The sequence below is a fragment of the Lingula anatina genome, chromosome 9, assembly GCF_051362555.1.
Source record: "Lingula anatina isolate TDL-2025a chromosome 9, LinAna3.0, whole genome shotgun sequence".
Lineage (NCBI taxonomy): Eukaryota > Metazoa > Brachiopoda > Lingulata > Lingulida > Lingulidae > Lingula > Lingula anatina.
In genome coordinates, this window is record NC_141775.1 from 6,443,814 (window position 1) to 6,464,414 (window position 20,601).

Sequence of the window (20,601 nt, forward strand, 5' to 3'; positions counted from 1 at the left end):
TCAGAATGGCACTAACCCACTTAAAACATTCTTCACTCGTTGTCTGGGTGTATTTTCACTCATATTATTATCATAGCAGACATTACAGGCAGCTAAGTGATTGTTTGCCTATGGAGTTCTCATGATTATTTAATGATTTTTATAGAAGGGTAATTGGGTTCTTTTAACTGCTGTAAGTGCTAGTGGCTGTGTTGGAGAGGGTGTCATACTAGGTGAACTTACCCCCCTTTTGCCTTCCTCCCCCCCCCCCCCCTCAAAGATTTTTTTTAGCTTTTTTCTATTTTTTAACTTCTTCTTTTCTTCATCTCATGTATTGAATTATAGCTTAATTTATAAAACTTAAGTTAGATTAAAAGGTGATATTTCTTCATCATGTGCAAGGAATTTTTTATTGAAGGGGGGTTGGGTCACTTAAATATTCTTGAAAATTGAACAAAAAGTCAAAACATGCTTATTATTTTAAGCGTTTATTGATGTATTCAGTAGTTTAATAGTGACACGACATTTAGAACAAACATGACGCGATTAACAAGTACGAGGTCGTCGTCTGGCTGTGTGTCTGGGGGTGACGGCTCCATCATCATAATGTACCACCTCACACAGGTGAATGAGTAGCAAGGTTACCTGTTACCTACTAGTATGTAATGATGTCACGTGTGGTAAACATAGAACCGCTCTATTTAGTTCATCGATCGTCATGAGTTTGTTTTGCTCTTGATGTCAGCACTATAATTATAATAAAACAGTTACAGTTTAGGTGTTTTCCTGGGTGTTCTTATCTTACCTGACAGATGCGTGACCTCAATTATAGGTCAATGTATAATATGTATAATTAAGTGCAACTTCAGTTACAGTTAATGTAATATTATATTTCTTGCAAATTATATTAGAATGCGGGTAGTTGTTAAATTATACACATTCTATATATGGGCCAGATATGAAAAAGTTGTTACCTGCTGGTATCATTAACTGACCATTTATCTGGAAATAAAGAGAATTTGATTTTGTCTTACAGTTTGCTTTATATAGCAGTTAAACTTGTACTTGTTTTTAACTCTGATAAAAAGAAATAATAAAGGGCATGCAGTCAGCAATTTCAAAAAAAAAAAATTTTTTTTTTTTGAAAAGTGGACCTTTTCACCATGAAACCTCTAAATACATGTACATAGAGCCTGGATGAAATTTTGAGTCCAAGTGGATCTTTTCCTGGCCAAAAGGCTGTTTTTACCTGAACTACCTTTGAACCACCTTTGTCTGTAGACCTCAGTTTTCCAGGTTATTTGGTTCCCTCCCATTTGACGAGAGGACAACTCTGACATCACATGAACTCTTGTCTCAAACCCGAAAAAACACAGCATGTATACCTCTGTGTATTTACTCATCACACCCCCATATTTGAGTTCAGAGATTAGATGAACCTGTCTATATAATCTGATTAGTAGGTGCCACATCTTGTAGTAGTCAGAGGTCGCTGTTGATACTGTTGTAGACCGAAGCATATTTAAAGCTGGAGGACAGGGTTGCCCTCAAGAAATTAATCAATGGTTAAATGAAATTAGTTTAAATGGAATGAATTAAAGCAATAAGTATAAGGGCAACTAAGAAAAAGCATGGGAACTTTTTTGTGCCACTGGACAAATTCAATTAAAAAATAACACTTCCATTGTGGATGTACGAGTACTTGACAATATAAACCTTACACACATTTATATAGATTACGGCTTCTTGAGTCGGAATCCTCAATATTCAATCCATAATTCCTGGAGAATGGCATCCTAACCCAGAAAAATGTCAATATCTTCACAGACACTTATCAGATAATGCAAACATTGGCGGCATTGCTCGGAATTCTTCTCATGTGGGAGTCTCTCTCAGAATATGTACTATTGGAGTTAAATGAGGAATCTCATTGAAATATATTATACTGCAACATGTGGAATAAAATCCTTTTATATTTGACTCCTAATACATAACAAGGAGTGGAATGGCATTTAATCTGAAAATAATGTCAAGACCAGGCTGACGATTCTGGCATTTAAATCCAATATTTGAGGCCAGATTACAAGACCTGGTAAGAAATTAATGGCATCTCATCCAAGAACAATATCCAATTAAGGACCAATTATTAAGCCCTTGCTGTTCTTCCATCTGCTGCTCTTTTGTGTCTCCGGAAGTCGGTGATTCTGTCTGAGAAATTAGGGGTTTGATTTTTTGGAGCATTGATGTTTTACTGGGTTTTTATAACACAGTTATTGGTAAAAGTATTCTGGGGTACCGCTAGCAATTTTTTTCGCATAGCCAAATCACCACTTTTTTGTCAATTTGTTATCAAAATGGTTAAAATTTGACCAAAACAAGTCAAATCAAGCCCATTTTCTTTAGCCAATTAAGGCCAGTTTTAGCATCTGCCTTTCTATATAGCTGTTAACTGGTTTTCTTAAGCTGGTTTTAACTGTTTGATTTTGGTCAGTGAAGTCCTTTCTGTCTAGGTTATTGGTTACATTGTTGAGAAATGTAGAAGATATGTATAAAATTTGCAAATGTATATTTGCTTTTATTTTTTGTAAAAACGTATGGTAATGGTGCCATAAATGTTTCTGTAGAGTATGTGTCAATCAGTTGGTCTGCAACGTCAGCATAACTTGAATTCACTTGACCATCTGCTTGCTCTCTCTCCTTTCTCTCTCTCTCTCTCACACACACACACACACACGCGGATATGTGCTTGTATAACACGTGTACGTATGCACATAGAAACAGAGAAAAAAAGAGAGATGACGTGTTTAGGGAAAAATTGAGACAGACAGCCCTTATGCTTTCTACCCTGGGGATACAGACATTTTGTGGCCACAGATTAAGTAATTGAAGATGATTCATCAGCACTGAAACCATCCATATTATAATCTCTGTGGAAGTGGTAATTAAAGTTAGGGAGCAATTTTTATGTGTGAATTAACAAGAAAATGACATTTTTTATGTTGGCACTTTGTACACGGTTATAATATTTGCCAAAATCTCATGGCTTTACAAAAGAAATAAATTTAAGTAAATACATAAAATTAAAATAAGTGTAAAAAATGCTTATTAAAATTAGTAAATAAGTAATCCAGAAAACAGTTGTTAACTGCTTAGTAAACTTTGCTGTATTATTGTCTGCAGGGAGGTAGCAAGTAAGAACTGACGGAGAAAACCAGATTAAACATCATCAAATTAAAAATCATCCGATAAATTCAGGTTGACATCTGGGTCTGTGTGGTAATTAGTGATAGTTGCCATGTGGAAGTCAAGTCAAAATATTAATGAAGACGTAAAATATTAGCAATTCTTAGGGATAAATTACAGAACATCATATCACATCACATCACATCACATCACATCACATCAATGAGTATGTTCTCTCTTCTTTTTTCCTTTATGTCACAATAACTTCTGAAACTATTTTTTTTTTCTAAATCAAGGATGTATTTTCATTTTTGTCTTTTCAAATAGCTGGATAACCTTAGGTAAATTTAAAGTGATAATAACTCTTCGTTTCGGCCAAAAAATGAATTTTCCTGGAGTAAACAACAATTTCCCCATACTTACCAATGGTTAATGAATCCATTTTTACATTCAAAGTTAGTCTCTGGTTTTTTTCTAAAAAGTTTGGTTTTTTGTTAAAATCTCTTAAGAGATTTTAACAGAGTATTGCCATCAATGGAGGTCACGTGGTCTAAAGACAAGCTCAGATACCAGAATAATAGCTGTAACTGCCGTTTTTGTGGTAAAACAGAATATATTTTATTTCTATGAGTTATTCACAATGTTTTTATTGGGAAATATAAATCTCATACGAAGAGTTATTATCCCTTTAAACTTTGAACCATATCTACAGTAAATGTGTCAAATACAGTATATCTCATCTTTTTGCTGTATAATTAGAACATGTGTAGTGTCGGCTGTGATCCTCTGTGCTGGTGGGATGAAACGTTGTCAGCTAATAGTAGAAAGGCAATCACAAGCATGAATGAATTAAGCAGAAAATGATGAAGAATTACGGAACAAATTGCTTCATTAGCAGTGAATAAAACTACGAGCTGCATATTGATATGAAGCTAGGCATGAGAGTGAGAACAATATTTTATCATTATGAAGTATTTTCAGTGTCTTTGTAGAATTAAGGAATATGATCATGAAGATTTATAGTGGTTGTTCCTAAACAATGAATTAAAAGTGTTCCATTGTTTTACTTTATAGTAAGAAATACTAGTAAGTGTATGCTCACTTGGCCTTTTTTATTGTCCATGGCCTTGGGGAAAAATGAACACATAATTTTTATAACTGATGGGATAATTACTCATTAAATTTAAGCAACTGACTTATTCAAAACATTTTTTTTTTTCAAAATTGATAAATTTTCAGTCAAATTAAGAAAAAAATCTCTGTTGAAAGAAACATACTAGATTTGGAATGCTTTAAATCAAAATTTTGGGAATTAAAAAAAAAGTACATTTTTGCTTTCTCAAATGCAACAATTTGGTTTAAATTTATTTCAAAATATGACCATAAACAAGATGCACTCAGTAGCATCAAGATAGCTGACTTCATTTTCATTTTTTCCTAGAAATAAGCAACCAAAATTGCCTCTGCTGCTGGCCTCATGTGTGCAGCTGTTACAGAACGGCTAATTTCTACTGCCAGTGAAATCATATCGATCCTCTGCAGGATGTAAATGCTGTCTATACACAACCTTAGCATGTAGATTTGGTTTTGCTATCTTGAGGGAGATGATAAATCCCTACTCTAAGCTGTGAAATATATGGGATTCTTCAATATATGGTCAATACATGGCTCCAGGCTTAATCTTGGCTATGTTATAAAGTTTTATAAAGTGCTAATATTAGTAAAACCTACTTTGAATGAAATGAAAGGTGTTTTGTGAATTTTGATATTTTTTCGCTCTTTAGAGCTGAAATTTTGATTTCAACAAAAATAAAATTGACTTTTTGCTCTAAATAGCCCAGTGGTTTTGTTTGGTACAGTGTTGCATAGACCTGACTAATGTATATATATGGATCAGTGCTGGAAATTATAGAACCCTCAAATTCTGAAAAAGGGAAATACCATCACCTATTTAGACAACTATTACTATAGCATAGGATCAATGAAAAGGTCATAGAGATATATACATTCAAAAGAATTGAAGCAGGTAGACAAATGAACAACAGGATGGATGAAAAGATAGATGGTTAGACAGACAGGCAGACAGACACACAGACATTTTCTATAATGCTAATAATAATATTGTAGTACAGAAGCAAAGAAAAGGTCATCTAGATATATGCATTTAATAGAATAGAAGCAGATGGACAAATGAACAACAGGATGGATGGAAAGATAGTTAGACAGACAGGCAGACAGACATACATACAGACATATTTTCTACAATGGCAATGTATGACAATAACAGATAATGGGACCATATATTTCAGTTTAGGTCCAGATGGTGGAGTACAGACTAATTACCCCCCTCGGGGGTTTGGGAGTGCTTAACCCACTATTGATCATGAAGAAAAGACTGCTCCACTAGTCTGTAGGGAATATTAAAAACATTATGTAGACATTTCATTTTTAATGGAAGAATATGTTTTGCGTCTGTGAGGCACTGATGCAATAATTAGTATTAATTGTTCAAAGTAGTATTAATACCTAATATAAGGGTATTTTTCGTACAAAATATAATTTTTTACATGGAATTTTTAGCTAAATTCATCTATTAAGGTTTGGTGTGGTAGAATTGTGCTATGTGAGCTTGATAACCTGACTTAGTCTTGTTCTTTTGTTACAGGTACCGGTACATCTTACCCTGATGTCCTGAAGTTTCATCACCCTGATGTATTCTTGGATGTTATATTAGTATAAAGGTAAATTTTGATAATAGACATAAGTCAGTCTCTCTCTCTCTCTCTCTGTCTCTCTCTCTCTCTCTCTTTCTCTCTCTCTCCACATTTTGGTTAATACTTTTGTGTGAGAGAAGAGAGGAGAAATCAACTGATCTGGAAGACATGTTTATTTCTAACATCCACCACTATTTCAGATTGTGCGAAACTAAGTGCTATTATATGTAAACAGTGTAGACACCTAACATGTAGGCAGAGAGGCAGCATTTACACAGCCAGGCCATGTTTAAAATAGCAGCTTTGTAATTTGTATTGATCTGTTACTATCACTGTCAGAGCCTACATCTCTTCATTTTTCTCTCTGCCATATGCCATGTACTAAAAACTAGAAAATGCTTGGTTTTAATATTTCTAACTGTTGTGCTTAAAAGGAAAAATATAAAGCAGATGCACCAAGGGTCTTCTACACTAACAGATGTGAGATTGATTTTTGCAGAAACTATGAAATTTCTTAAGACGGCTGATTTATGCTTGGGGAAATATTGTGTCAAAATTTATCTCACCATATAAAACTGATGGGCAGTCATTAAGCCCCCCCCCTCCCCAGGAAAAAAAATCATTATCTTTTATAATCCTATGATTTATGGCATCCTGGTGTATTATTCTGAGGAAATGCCACTAGAATTACACATTACAATTACAAATTAGTTCCTGGTATTATTTACTCATCATATAATGCTTTTTTGAACTCCCTATGTTAGAAACTTAATATATTCTTCTGCTTAAAGCATGATTTCCAAAAAAATATTTTCTTTCAGAACCCAAAACAAACCAATAAAAAAGAAAAAATTATGGGTTATAACTGTTATATAAATTGTAGTTTTGAGCTCATAACTTGTGTGCATGCAGTTATGGCATGTGTGGTACTAGGAAGCTAATTATTTTCACCCTCCGCTATCCACTACCCACCACTCCCTCCCCCCCCCCCTCATTCCCCACCCTGACTCCACTTCAGCGTCTATTGTCTCACTGACCGTCTCAAGAGTCCAGTCATATCGACCAATCCTTTGTCTTCTGTATGAGTTCCAGATCATCACAATTAGATGTCAAGTGCCCTGGTGGTGACCTGTGATTCATCCATTGACATATTTCAGCCATCACTTTTCTAAGTTCTGATCAATACTTGTCTTCTTTATAGCCTACAGGCACAGTGGTGTTTGTTTTGCTCAGACAGTCAGAAAAAGTAATGATAAATTAATAAAAGATAGAAAAAATGATTATGAATAAATAAAAATAAAATATAATAAGTAGTATAATTATAGTAAAAGAAAAGATAAAATGAATATACATCATATCTGTTGTTAGAATTATACAATTAAGTAAAAAAAAAATAAGTAAACGTTTTTGGAAGTAGGGAATAATTATTTGTGTTATCTTTTGTGATGTCTTTTGATTGTGTCCTGTAGTATAATAATCAGTTCATTTTCTCATCAATATGGTGATTATATTGATCAATGGGACACATTGTGGTTAGATAATGAACGAAAGGAAATGAACCGTGTGAAGGAGGTTGATAGATAAAAGATTCAGTATTGAATACCCTATTGTACAACACATTTGATGCAGTGTGAACTAAAGAAATAACTGCTAAGTGCTTTAGCACCTGTCTTTCCTAGTCAATGGTTGTAAGTATATTTATAGACTTTTTCCCCTATATTGATTCACTTTATTTTCAGATATTATGCTATCATTGATATCATGTTGTGCAAATAAATCCACTCTTTTTGAGTTCTAAGGAAAGTCTTTGCAGTCCCTTGTCTGGCTGCATAATATTGTTAATATGATAATTCTATATGAAAGATAATCTCAGTAGAATAGAGAAGAAAGAGTTACTACAGTACACACTGTTCTGAAAAGTGTATTGTCTGAAACTGTTTTGTATGCTGCGCAAGGAATTCTTATCTAATATTGGCGAAGTTTAAGTACGTGCCTTGAAGGAAAAAGAACTGCTCATTTGTGTATGTAATTGATGCCATAATACCAGTGACATAATCCATCATTTCTGCTCACATTTTCCCATTAAACTTTAACTGTCCTTAAGAAGTGGGTGGAGTGTTTACAGAGTACGTCACAAGTAATTATAAATAAGCCAGGGGGTTGTTATCATTGAAAAGCATTAATGGGCCAATAATTACCTTCTTTGTTTACTTTTCTCTAGTTTTAATGTTTCTGGTGTTTTTTAATTGTTGAATTATGTTGTAGAATAAAACTGGTTGTTAAGACAGAATAGAGTTTTAAACAATTTGTGGTGTGTGTAGTTATGATTTGATTTATTATTTTATGAGAAAAGTTTTGGTAATAACTCTGTAAATTTGCGTAAAATTAGTTAAATGTTTTTTTACACAATACTTAATGTATCATCGGCTTTTAAAGTGCAGTAAGAATTTGTACTGTACATTTTAAAGAAAATTTTGCTTGAAGTAAATAATTATTTAATTGCCAGTTTTACAGACAAATTATTTGCCAATAATTGCTAAAAGTGCATCATTCCCAAATAATATAAGTGCTATGGAAACTGATCTTTAGTGAAAAAAAGAAGACAAAATCAGTGAAAGCTTTAAGATTTGGGACTCTGTTAATATCCTCTGGTGACACAACAGATGGACACTGTCCACTTCACCTTATCTGGATTGTAAATCCCATTAAGACAGTGAATTATCACGTCCAGACAGAGTTATGTCACCGTGACATGGAGAGAGTGCAGGTGAAGCCACTGGGTAGTTTGGTGGACATAATTGAGGTCTTAAAACACAAGTAACATGTAATCATGTTTATGTGTATGTCCGTGACCAGCTCTCATACTCACCTTTTGGTAGAAAGCTTGTTTCTACCTTTGGACCATGTCCAGGTAGTAATTTTGTTTTTTTTTATCACCTCCAGCAAGGATTGAGGCTCTTGACCATCATCCAAAAATCAGCATCCCCTGGAAAACCAACATCAGTCTCAATAACAATTCTTTGTTTTATTTACCTTTGATTATTGGATAAACTCATGTTGTGACAGTCTACAGCTGTGGGTCAGTTTGACCAGCCAGTTGAAGTATGGAAGTAATACTGCAAGTTTGTAAACTGCTGTGATTAGCTCCATCGGTCTTAAATTAACCGTGAAATTGGTCATCATCTCAGCTGACCAAATGCCAGGACAAGCTGGGTTGGTTTTAAGAGTGCAAGGTGGCTGTACGTGTTATGCAGATAAAATAGTGGCCAGTTTGAAGGTCACTGCAGTCCACAGGACGGTCAGAAAAATCAGTTTATGTAGTAACGAAGTGGGATGTTTATTCTTGACCGCTACACCATAATCCCTGTAGAGAAATCTGAACAAATTCTGTCTGTTCTGACAAAGACCTGGAGGAAGATGGTCAGGGGTTCTACTGGTCTTTGCCATATATTGGATGTATATGTGTATACATACTGGTTGTGCTCATAATTCGCGCGACAATCCGTATGCGTATACTCCATGTACGTATTAACTCTGTACTCACGCCCCCTGAGAGACAATGGGTTGTTTTGATAAACTACAAAAGCCTGTGCGGGTAGCAAACAATAGCGACGTGGACTCATACAGGGCCTAAGCGCACAGGGGGAGGAGCACATATGTAAATTATTGTACGGGCGACCCTTGGAGACGGGAGTTCGTCTTCGCCAAGCGCGACGGGAAGTAAATTGATGCGCGCTATAATCCGACTTAATTAACAGCTTTCAACTTGGCAGTATTGCACCTTGCTCTAGGCTGAATGTCGACCTGCCGTCTCGTTGTTTTGTTTGCTTCTTACAATCAGGGGGATGGGCCTCTGCTATTTAATACATTTGAAGGATTTTTTTTTGTAGATTTGGTGAATTTCTCGAGCGATCAGTCTGTGGCCCATACCAATTAACTCTTCCGATCTTGGCAGAAGTCTCCCTAATTTTGGACGTATCTACCGATCTCCCTTTTGTCTCGATACATCACACTTTTCTCTTTGTCCTTACGTTTGGAAACTTCTCAGGTTAAGTGATAGGGGTATAGATAGCACTAAACAATAAAAAGAAAATACCAACGACAAAGCCGTGCCAGGTCTTCGTGTGAGTAACATCCAAAACACTGTACATGTATGTTGTTTTCGTGGAGACGAAGCTGGTTTCGAAAGGAACCTAAATAGCGATAATTAAAACCACAGCTGGGTAAGCTACCTGGACATTGTAATAAGTGATAGATACAATACAAGTCGCCGAGCCGAACTTGAAATATAACGAGCGTATTGTCGAGCCACAGGTTGAGTAATTTTCGGGTACAGCTCGGTGGCGAGTGTTGCATCTAGCTTAAACCACAGCCTCTCATCGGTTAGTGCAATGTCCTTGCGATATATTACTGAATGCCAGCTGAGCGGTGGAAAATTAATTCCATGCAAAAATTCTTGTTGGGCATTAGAAAAAATTATCAAAAATGACTTAGTGTGTCAATTCGCCTAACGGCAAGGGCTTAAGTGTTTGTGCAAGATCGGTCACATAACTGCATTCGCTTACTGCAACTCCTTGAATTATGAAATAGATTAATTAAAAGAAGATCTTTAACTGATACGTGTGCAAATGCTGTGGAGGAGAGTTCGCCCAAACAAATCATTAAGGGTAAATGGCATTTGATTAGCCTTTGTCGTGAACACAATAACATCATGTATGAAGTAAGTCCAAATTAACATAGTTTTAATTTTTTTCAATTTACTTCATGCATTATAACAAGAATAGTTATCAATGTTGTTTTCATGTGTACATGTACGTCCTAGGGATCGATGGTGGAAGTAAAAAGACTGTCATACTTTTTTTGATAACCCGCTCGTCGGCTGTGGAAATTACAATACAACGCTTTGTTTGCTGGTTAATGATCGCATTAAGGGGTGGCCGATTTCGCACCTTTTACATTTCATTCAATGGCAGTTACAACTGGTAGTCGCCCCTTTGTTTCGTTGTCCAGTGTTACCTAATGACTGGGTTGTAAGTGACCTTGATATTAAAAACTATTCCATTCTTTGACTAGGTCTACTAGTATACATCCCAAGAGCGTTCTCAGGCAGCAATTGTTAATCATTAAACAATAGCGATAAAGCATCGGTTTCGTCAAATTTCAATCTTTGGGGCCATCAACAGTGCCTAAATATTCAAGAGACACCAGTAAACTAAAGTACTTTTTCGTTGGCAGTGTCAGGGTGAACAAGAAGTTATAACTTCTTGGGGTGAATCAAAATTTTCTCAATAAGGTGCTGGTAGGCTAATGAAAGACTAGGAAATAATCGTTAATTGCATCGAGAATTTAATCCTGTGCAACCTTCTACAAAATGAATATTTTACACTACTGCATGGGTCGTTATTCATAAAGAATGTTTTAACGTTTTATAAGGTTTTTGACAGATAAATAATTTCACCAAAGAATCTGCTCTCCGTTATTTGTTTTATTTAGATTTGATTAATTTTATTTAAGAGAAGTCAACAGATAAAAGTGCAGCGAAAAGAAATAGAGGAAAGAGGAAACTATCAAGAAAAAGTGATGGGAATCCTTAATATTAAAAACATTTACGGGAAATAAGATTGATGTCCTTATCTCCCCTCTTTTTCTACCAAGCCCGCTTGCTCAAACGATTCATTCTTACTTCGGGGAAAACAAATGATAAAATGCAGTAAATGTAGAAAAGAAGGACACGAACAAGGGAAGAGGGACGGGAGTCTTTAATATCAAAATATTTACGGGAAAAAAAGTATGTGAGAGTGATCTTTATCTTCCGTCTTTCTCTGCCAGGTCGTCTTCTCCAATGCAGGTGAGGTGCTCTCCGCTAGTTTAAAAAATATCTTTCTGCATAGACAGCTTGACGATTGGTGATCGAATAATTTCCAGTTTTCTTTCCTGTGGCAAGAAAAGGAGACACCCCCCCCCACCCCCCCGACACCAAAACGCATATATTTACAGACCTAGGCAACTTTCTACGCGCCCTTCTTATCTGTGTAGCACACGAATTAGACTAAATCATCATCTGTGATAATTTATCAAATCGCATGATTAATAAAGATTTTCGTGCGCTAGATAAGACCCTACAAAGGAGGCAGCCTTTTGTAGACCTTAGATGTATTTTCCATGTGGCCTTCTGGTTTCGGACCTGAAGTCCTCTCTGTGTCTGTCTGTAAGACAAGAAAAGTTAATGCGCAGATTTCTAAAGAATCACATTTGAAAGAAAATGCTGTCAAACGCATATTATTTACACTCGTAAATACTGTACAGAATCATCTCTCAAAAATACGCTTACGGAAGGGCATTTTAAATTTTTATTCTCAGTAAATTTACGTTTTTTTAATAAGTATTATTTTATCTAATTAATACTGTCCATATATTTAAATTCAAAACTAATGAAAGTGAATTATATTGTGTAGAATATTTACAAATTCCATCCATGTGTTCAAAGTCTAAAACAAAAAGGTTAAGCAAACAAAACATGATCGATGCAAACTTTTTGAAATATATATTTCGCATGCTGAAATAGGATTTTAATAGTATAACACTGGAACTATAATTGGCTTTTCATGCATGTTAGATTTTCAATGTCAAACTTGTTATTTGTATTTTATTAAAGAAAATTTAAAAAGTAGTTGTTGATCAATTTAAAAAGACAAACTACATTACCAGCCAATAGGCACAATCTGCTTAAGGATCGACCTGAAAAAAAAAATTAACACAGACCCATTTATAGATAACGAGCTGCTTTCTCTCAACTTAATTACATTATTTATTCATTTCATTATTCATTTGAAAAGAGCATCTTGCTTGTACAAAGAAGCAATGAATTAGAATGTTGTTATTACTGCAATTACAAAATTAGCCTATATTTCTACGATGAACCACTCCAGGACATAAATAGATCCCACTTATAAATAACTCAGTGCACAGCAGCTTGAGCGCTTTGTGGGGTATCAGCCTCCGACAAGCAAAGTTTAAATTTTTATGAATGTATTTTTTAATGATATCGTTTTTCAAAAACACACAGAGTCCTTTTTCGCATGGCTGTCGACCTGCCTCCCTCTACATATAAAATTCAAGATGGCGCACGTGCAGTGACAGGCCCGTATGGCTTGACAGAATAAGATGACCGAATAATACGCGAAAAACTTTCAAATGAGATAATGTCACGGTAAAAGACGTTAAAGAAGCGAATATACAGATAATCTTCACAACGTCTGAAGTAGTTTATTTTATTTTTGCTCATTACCTCAGACGGCACGCTCCGTGGTTTGTGACCGATACTGCATTACGTCATTTTCAAATTAACGTTGGCCGTTATGTGGGAAAATTGTGGATAGCAGGACAAAAACTCACAAGTAAAATAAATATTAAATCTTTCAAACAAAACTTTGCAAAGTGAAGAAAAACCCGTTAGCAAGGCAGGAGATAGGCCCTGTGTCAGCCTAGAAAAAGGAACAGTACCGGCAGATAAGCAACTATGTAATTACGTCGGCTTACAGCAAGCGGCAATTAACTCCCCGTCGAGCATAAACAGGGTGACAAGCCGCCACCGATGGACAAGCGGGGTTGATTTGCATATCAGCGAACATAGGGCGGGCTTGACGTCTTCTCATTTTCATTGCCATTGTGTTTTGCCCTATAATTATCTCGTCACCATGTACGCATACAGACGTCAGAAAATGATCAATTAGTTGTCGCGGGAATTATAGGCATGACAGTATATACATATACATCCAATATATGTATATGTATATATGTGTATAAAGAGATCCATGTTCATTAACACACTGGTAATGCACCAACCGGATCATTATATATTATATTGTTCACTTCAAGGCCAAGATAATCTATGTACCAGTACAGAAATATATTGAAATTGAACATAATCATAACTAAAATCATGAATTATGAATCTTGGAAAAAAACTTGGTAACTGAAGAAGTGTGCTTTATGACTGATTTCATTGGCACACAGTGCACGTTAAATATGCTTTAATTTCCCTTTTTTTTTGCCAGAATTGATAATCAGTTTTCTCCAGTCAGATCCGTCTCTGTCCAGGTCAATACTACAGCATGCACATCTAAAACTGGTGCCCAAACCTGGCAAAGATCTCTTTTTCATTGATCACAAATGTATGAAACATTTTATATTTAGCAAGCTTTGGCAAGTGGCACTTATTATTGGCTGTACTAGATCTATAACCATAACCTCTTCATTCATGGAGGGATTGGAGTGCAGGTTGTGGTAGAGAAGATAGCTGTGTCACAACTAACACAATCAGCAGCTTCTGCTACCAGGTCCAACATTAATGGGAGAGTTCCATGCTGTTAATTGTCTATATGGTTAGGAATTTGACTCAGTAACATTTAAATGAAATAAAATAGTCTTTTTTTTATATAAGTTGGAATAAAATTGATCTGAAGATATTCAGTAATTTGAGCACAACCTTAAACGGGAATATTTTTGTGTTTGTTTGAGTTTCTGTAATGTTGATGTTTCATGATGTGTTTGTACGTAATAAACCATAATAAAAAACGTCAAAATCCATTGTTTTTGAGCCAAGTGCCACACCAGGTTACTAACAGTTTATGAAACGATAACTCCAAGTTTGGCAGTTTTCTCAAAGAAGGGGGAGAGTTGAAGTATTTGTTTGTTATACAATGAGATTAATTTAAGTGCAAAACTAAGTGCTTAGTGTGTGATGAAGACATTTTGCATGTGGTATTTTGTAGATTCATAAATCTAAATTATATATTGCATCAGAAACTATGATTTAGAAAGAAAACAATAAAGAAATTGGTTTTGGATAACATTTGAAGACTAGCCTTGGGGCTGTTAGATTTTACCTATGAATATAAGTGAATATTATAAATATAATAATAAATATATTATAAAATGTCAGTTTATGACTTTTTGAGTTGTTTTATTAACTACAAACCAACTGAGTCAAAAACATAACATCTCAGGCAGAGGTAATAATTATAGTTGACGCTCATTTCAATTTTTACATTATAAATCAAGTGTTTATAACACAACTATTGGACTCAGCCAAGTTTCACTCATTAAAAATGAACTAATTTTTCTGCAAACACAATCTCATAAAAGTTTACAAAATAAAGAATTATAATATATATTTATTGTCATTTTTCCAGGTCATAAAACTTCAGATACATAGAACATGGTTGGTTGAAGAAATCCCCCCCTCCCCCAACACACCTGACTTGTTTAGCCACTGCCCTCCCAGGGGGGCGTAGTGGGCAGTGCCACCATGGACCTCTTAGAGTTTCTTAAAGAGGCCGAGCTCCAGGAGTATTATACTGGACTGAAGACAGACTTAAAGGTACAGTGATGTTTTTTGTGTGACAGGAATTTTATTTTTCTGTGTCAAATTTTCAGTTTTGTGTTTTAGGATAATGAAGATGTTTTAGGTGCCTGGAAGTTGACATTGTTGCATTCAGTTTATATTTTGTTTGCATCTGTTTTAAAGAAAAAGCTATACAGACTAAACATCTATACAGCATTATTATTTACAAATATCAGTACTGATAATATTATTTATATTTTATTTAATTTCTTTCAAAGGTGCACAATGTGTCTCAGCTGAAGTATATGGAGAAAGCTATATTTATATTTCATTTCCATCTTTCTTTCCAAGGTGCACAACGTGTCCCAGCTGAAATATGTGGAGGAGACTGACCTCAGTGACCTTGGAATGACCAAGCCAGAGATCCGACGCCTCAAGAAGTATTACAGGAAGGAGTGCCCACAGGGGGCGCTGGGGAAGTTTAAGAAGGTAAGCTTGTCTTGGAGTGGCAAGGCAAAACATAAACAAAAAATGTGATCTCTAATTTTAGTCTTGTGTGAATCAGTTTTACTGTCCCAAAATCTCAGAGTTAGGTGTTTCGTGTATGTGTGTGCACGCGCACGTCTGTGTGTGTGTGCATATGTGACTTTTGTGCGCGCGTGTGTCTGTGTGAATGCCTGTGTGTCTGTTCCAAATTCAAAAAATCTTTTTACCCTTCTTCTGTAAAAAAAGAGTGATTATTTACTGAAATATGAGACAAGACCTATTACGAGTCTTCTGATGGAAGATTCCTCTTCTTTTATGTGCTGGCTGCATATGTTATTCACAAACTCACAAAGACGATTAAATAATTCATGTCTCATCTTTCTTTGTACATAAATTTATCCACAGGGAGGATATTTACATTGATGAGCTTATTATACAGATACAAATGAAGTCATGTTATTATCATTTTATGATTGTTTTTGTCTTGTGTAGCCTCTGGGGTTATTGAGATATTAAATTTTGATAGACTTTCTTCTCAGCATATTTTCTCTTCTTTCTTGGAAGTTGTTTTCCAAAGTGGTTACTGAAGTTGGTGTAAAATGATCAGATTTATATTAATGGCGTATTGACATTATACAATATTTTTGTCACTGTACTATTTTTCCTTTGTTTTAAACATTGTTTTTGCAGAAATAAGCACCTGATTTAAATTTGTTTTGTTGTCAGTGGATAAAATTTAAACACCTGATGTAAATGATACTGCAGGACATAATGCTCAGAATATCTTGCCCCACCTGTGAGATTCCCTATAAAGAAGCTAGACCAAAAAATAGAAAGAGATTTGTATCCTCAATTAGGAACCATGAGTCAAATTACTTCATAAATGTAGAACTAAAATTCGTAACCAAAGGTTGAAAAGAAAGAGGATATTGAAAAGAACGATCTCCTTAAAAAGAGGTACAATTATTTTTTAAACTGGCTTATGGATAAAATTACGCAATCCACAGACGCTGACATCATTAGTAAGGATGGAGCAGTTCAATTGCCACTCCCTAAACACATTTTGTCGGGGGAAAAACATACAGTTCACATCAGGTCTAACTTAGAGCAAAAATAGACAAGTTCTTGTCACCAGCCAAACTGATAGGTTTTGGAAAGTTTAGATGACATTGTGGTGTCAGGCAGTTTAGTTCAGACCATGATGGGCTTGTGATGTCATTTAGTCGTATTTAAGTCATAGCTAATCTTGGTATGAACACGGTTGATAGTTCTATTATGTTCTTCCATGTTCTTCTCACTGTGTTCATTTTTTTCTGCTCCAAAAAATGGATGTTACATTTTAGTTGTGTTTAACAATTACCTTCTAGTTCTGTTCTGACGGTGGGGAGTCACCTGGTCAACCTTGCATATAAAATGTGAGTCCTGTTGGCCAGAGGCATGTATGTACAATTAAGCTCTAGTTGCAGATAATCTCTCTATATTTTGAGAAATATTGTTATTGTTAAAAGTGATTGCCTAACATGTCTTTATGTAAAAACATGAAAAAGCTTGTTTCTTTGTTTTAGAGTTGCATGATGCTCATCATTTTCACACAACCTGCTGTCCCGCCATTTGTATGTCCTGAATCAGTGAACTATTTTTATGTCAGAGTTTTTTAAAATAAAAATTTAAAACAAAGAAATGTATTCTTATTTGAAAATTGCATGATGTTCCGCATTTTCACACACCCTACTGTCCTACTATTTGTATGTACTGACTCAGTTATTTTTTATCTTTATTTAAAAAAAAAAAAACATAGAATTATGTTTTCTTATTTGACAATTGCATGATGTTTCTCTATTTTGAAGACCCTGTAGCACAATCTGTAATTCAGGTAGGAAATGGCTACAAACTTTCTCCACACCCTATGTTAGCACTGAGTATGACTCACACAGACAAAGTGCCAGAACTCTGTGGTGTTAGAAATAGTGCTTCTTGTCAAATTTAATAACTTAATCTACCCCAGGAAGATAGCTTACAGCAAGCCGACCTCCTGATAACGGGCCCTGAAATTTTTAGCCTCCCTGTTTTGTTAGTTTTCGTCTGCCCTTTTTACCTTAAGCTGAGGGTGAATGTTGGGGAGAAGTTTTAGGTTTCTGTTTCTCTAACTAGATCAAGGAAGAGAATATTATTTACACACTGAGGGTAGTTTTTTTGTCTGACTTTTTTTTTTTTACCTCCAACAGTAACCTAACTAAACCACAGGAAATAATTTTTTCACAAACAAATTGCTGGAATTTTTCATGAATCACCTTAAGTATGTATTATAATAGATAAAAGTTGTCTGGATTTTACCCCGATATCTGAATATTTTGGGTGGTTTATTTATGCCTCACGGACCCCCCCCCCCCTCCTCCCAATATAGGACTTGCTTAATCCGGATTTTTTAAAGGTCCACTTATATCTTAGAAATTTGCAGCTGTGAGAATATTTTTGGTTCCCCCTGTATTAGCCCTGAACTAAAACAGAAGCATTGCATGATTATCTTTTTAAGCACTTTGTACCCCTAGGAATGAATCACCAACTCATCTGGTAAAATAATGTGAGGTTACACTGGGGTGAAGGGGGGGGTTGTGGGGGGGGGTGCGGCGATGACATCTTGGCCAACTTATGGACCAATTCAACCACACCACAGGTGCGTTATTGTAGTCAAACCTAACATCCCTGTATTTCGAGTAATTACTCCAATTAAATCAGTGTAAGAACTTGCCAGACACCCTGTAAAATTGTTTTAATGAATCACCTCAGGTATGCTGATGTGGCCGGACTTTGTGGTCCCCCTGTATCAGCCTTAACCAGATCAAGGAAGAATTTACATGCTACTAAGGGTAATCCAGACGGTGAATGTGCATTGTTAAGTGAGTTGTGATTGTGGTCACATACCACTCTCTTAAGACGTGTGATTTTATGAAGTTGTATTCGTAGTGTATATTACATATTTATAATACATAAGACAATAAGCCAGAAGGGGATTTTGTCTACGGTATATCTCACTGAAGACAATGGTGGGATCAACCATGTCGTACCAAATAGAAAAGACAAAAGTGACCAAGATAAAGATTTATCATAATGAAGATGATGATGATGACGGAAGGAAAGGGCTGTGGGGAAAGTTTCGACAGGTGAGATTTTTTGTCCATGTGGAGACTGACTCTTTATAACTATGACTTACGTGATGTAGATCTGTTAAAAAATAACGTTTTCACCATCCCAAGGTGACATATCATCATTAATGGCTTTACTTTTTAGTCACTGGAGATAAGACTCTCTTTCTCTCTCTCTCTCTCTTGCAATTGCATCTGATACTAAATCATTGAAGTAAAGGGATAAATATACTAACAAGCATTAAAAGAGACGTGCCTGGTCCCAATGCCTCATGGAGATCATCTTATCCAGGTTACGATCTTTGTTGATATATTTTGTAGATGACAGTTTAACAAGATATACTTTATTAAAATGAAAACAACATATATAAAGAGAGAGAGGGAATGTCATTGAAATGTCAGGGACATGATGTATTGCCTATATGTGTGTGTGTGTGTTTTATTTTTAAATTTAAGGAATGCAGTAAGGAATGTCAAGCGGCAATAATTATGTTTAAGTGTGACAATTATATTTGGGCTGAGGAACAGGAAAGCAATTCTTTGTGGTTGCGGAGTCATAAAGAAGGGAAAAAAGCCATTTAATCAGTGAGATTGGTAAATACGTAGAAGAACAGGGTACTGTAGAGCAGTATGGAATAGAATGTGCAAAGTGAAGCACCGATCTGGCTGAGGTCTATAATAATAATAATAATAATAATAATAATAATAATAATAATAATAATAATAATAATACTGTGCTGTTAACAGAATAAATGAGGATATAAATCAGATATCCATTAAACATTTGATTTTTTCTTTGCTGGTGCGCCTTTTTTTCGTAATTAAAAAAAGGGTTCTGTAATACATGCAGAGAACGGGGCCATATATGATATTATTTACAAACTTTGTATTGGAGCCTGTCCCTTCCCATGAGTGTTTTATCAGACCGGCAGGTCAGCCTAGCATGACAGAGGGTTATAAGAGATAAGAATACACCAATGTATAGCATGTAATTAGCAGTTTAATGGGTAGGCTAGGTATTCACCATGCAGTCATTCTGGTGGTCATCTAGGCATGCCTTTTACTTTATGATTGGGATGCAGACAGTTGATTCCCCCCCCCCCTCTCTCTCTCTCTCTCTCTCTCTCTCTCTCTCGGCAAAATAGGCAAGTATAGATATGTGTGTGCTGATTTGATTTACTGTTATTTTTTTTCTTCCAATTGAATCCATAAAATAAGATATTTAGAAAGAAACCAATACTTATCAGACATATATATTTGAAATTGCCTGTGGTCATTCTGCTGAAATGTTTTAGATTATAAATTGGCTAAACTTTTAAGTTATTTAGTATTTGGCAAAATATTTACTTGTAGGTAGATTTGCAACAGAATATTGACCAGAATTTCAGGTATTTCATATATATAAATGGCCACAAATTGAAAGAGATGGACTGTCATAAGTACATTCTTTTTTTTTTTTGTTGTTGTTAATGGGTGGCAGGATTACAAAGACGAATAGCTGGAATTTTTTATGGGGATAACTTAAAAGGAATAATTTTACAAGGGCAGGGGTTAAGTTGTGCATGATTTATTTGTTTTTGAGCCAGATTTGTTTTTAAGGTTTTATTTTTTGCTGTAGGGAGTTTAAAGGCAATTTATAGAGGCTAAAAACATTTTTAGATCAGCATATTCATCATAGTGGTTTGTGTTATTTTTTATGATATAATTACAGCGTAGAAGGAATTATAAAATAGACAAAATAAAATACAAA

General features: G+C 35.2%; 2 protein-coding genes across 7 annotated transcripts in view; one reads left to right on the plus strand and one right to left on the minus strand.

Moving 5' to 3' along the window:
- Positions 1–273: 273 nt before the first annotated feature.
- Positions 274–1,802, minus strand: LOC147759832 (uncharacterized). The gene is made up of 3 exons (XM_086994893.1): positions 1,229–1,802; positions 954–981; positions 274–726 (listed from the first exon to the last, which is right to left on the minus strand). Exons 1-3 carry the CDS (start codon positions 1,497–1,499, stop codon positions 696–698), a joined length of 330 nt encoding a protein of 109 aa, XP_086851019.1. The 5' UTR covers positions 1,500–1,802; the 3' UTR covers positions 274–695.
- Positions 1,803–5,830: 4,028 nt separating this feature from the next.
- The window catches only part of LOC106167869 (uncharacterized), a 63,276-nt gene continuing 48,505 nt past the window's right edge, over positions 5,831–20,601 (plus strand). For 5 of the 6 annotated variants that reach the window (XR_015331122.1, XM_086995879.1, XM_086995880.1 and 2 more), the window contains exons 1-3: positions 5,831–5,903; positions 15,071–15,258; positions 15,574–15,711. Coding sequence is in view for 5 of the 6 variants with exons in the window: in XM_086995879.1 (XP_086852005.1) it covers positions 15,187–15,258; positions 15,574–15,711 (210 nt within the window). In the remaining variant the exon portion in view is untranslated. Of the gene's footprint in view, positions 5,904–15,070; positions 15,259–15,573; positions 15,712–18,591; positions 18,870–20,601 lie in introns of those variants that run through there. The other variant, XM_086995882.1, reaches the window with a different exon arrangement.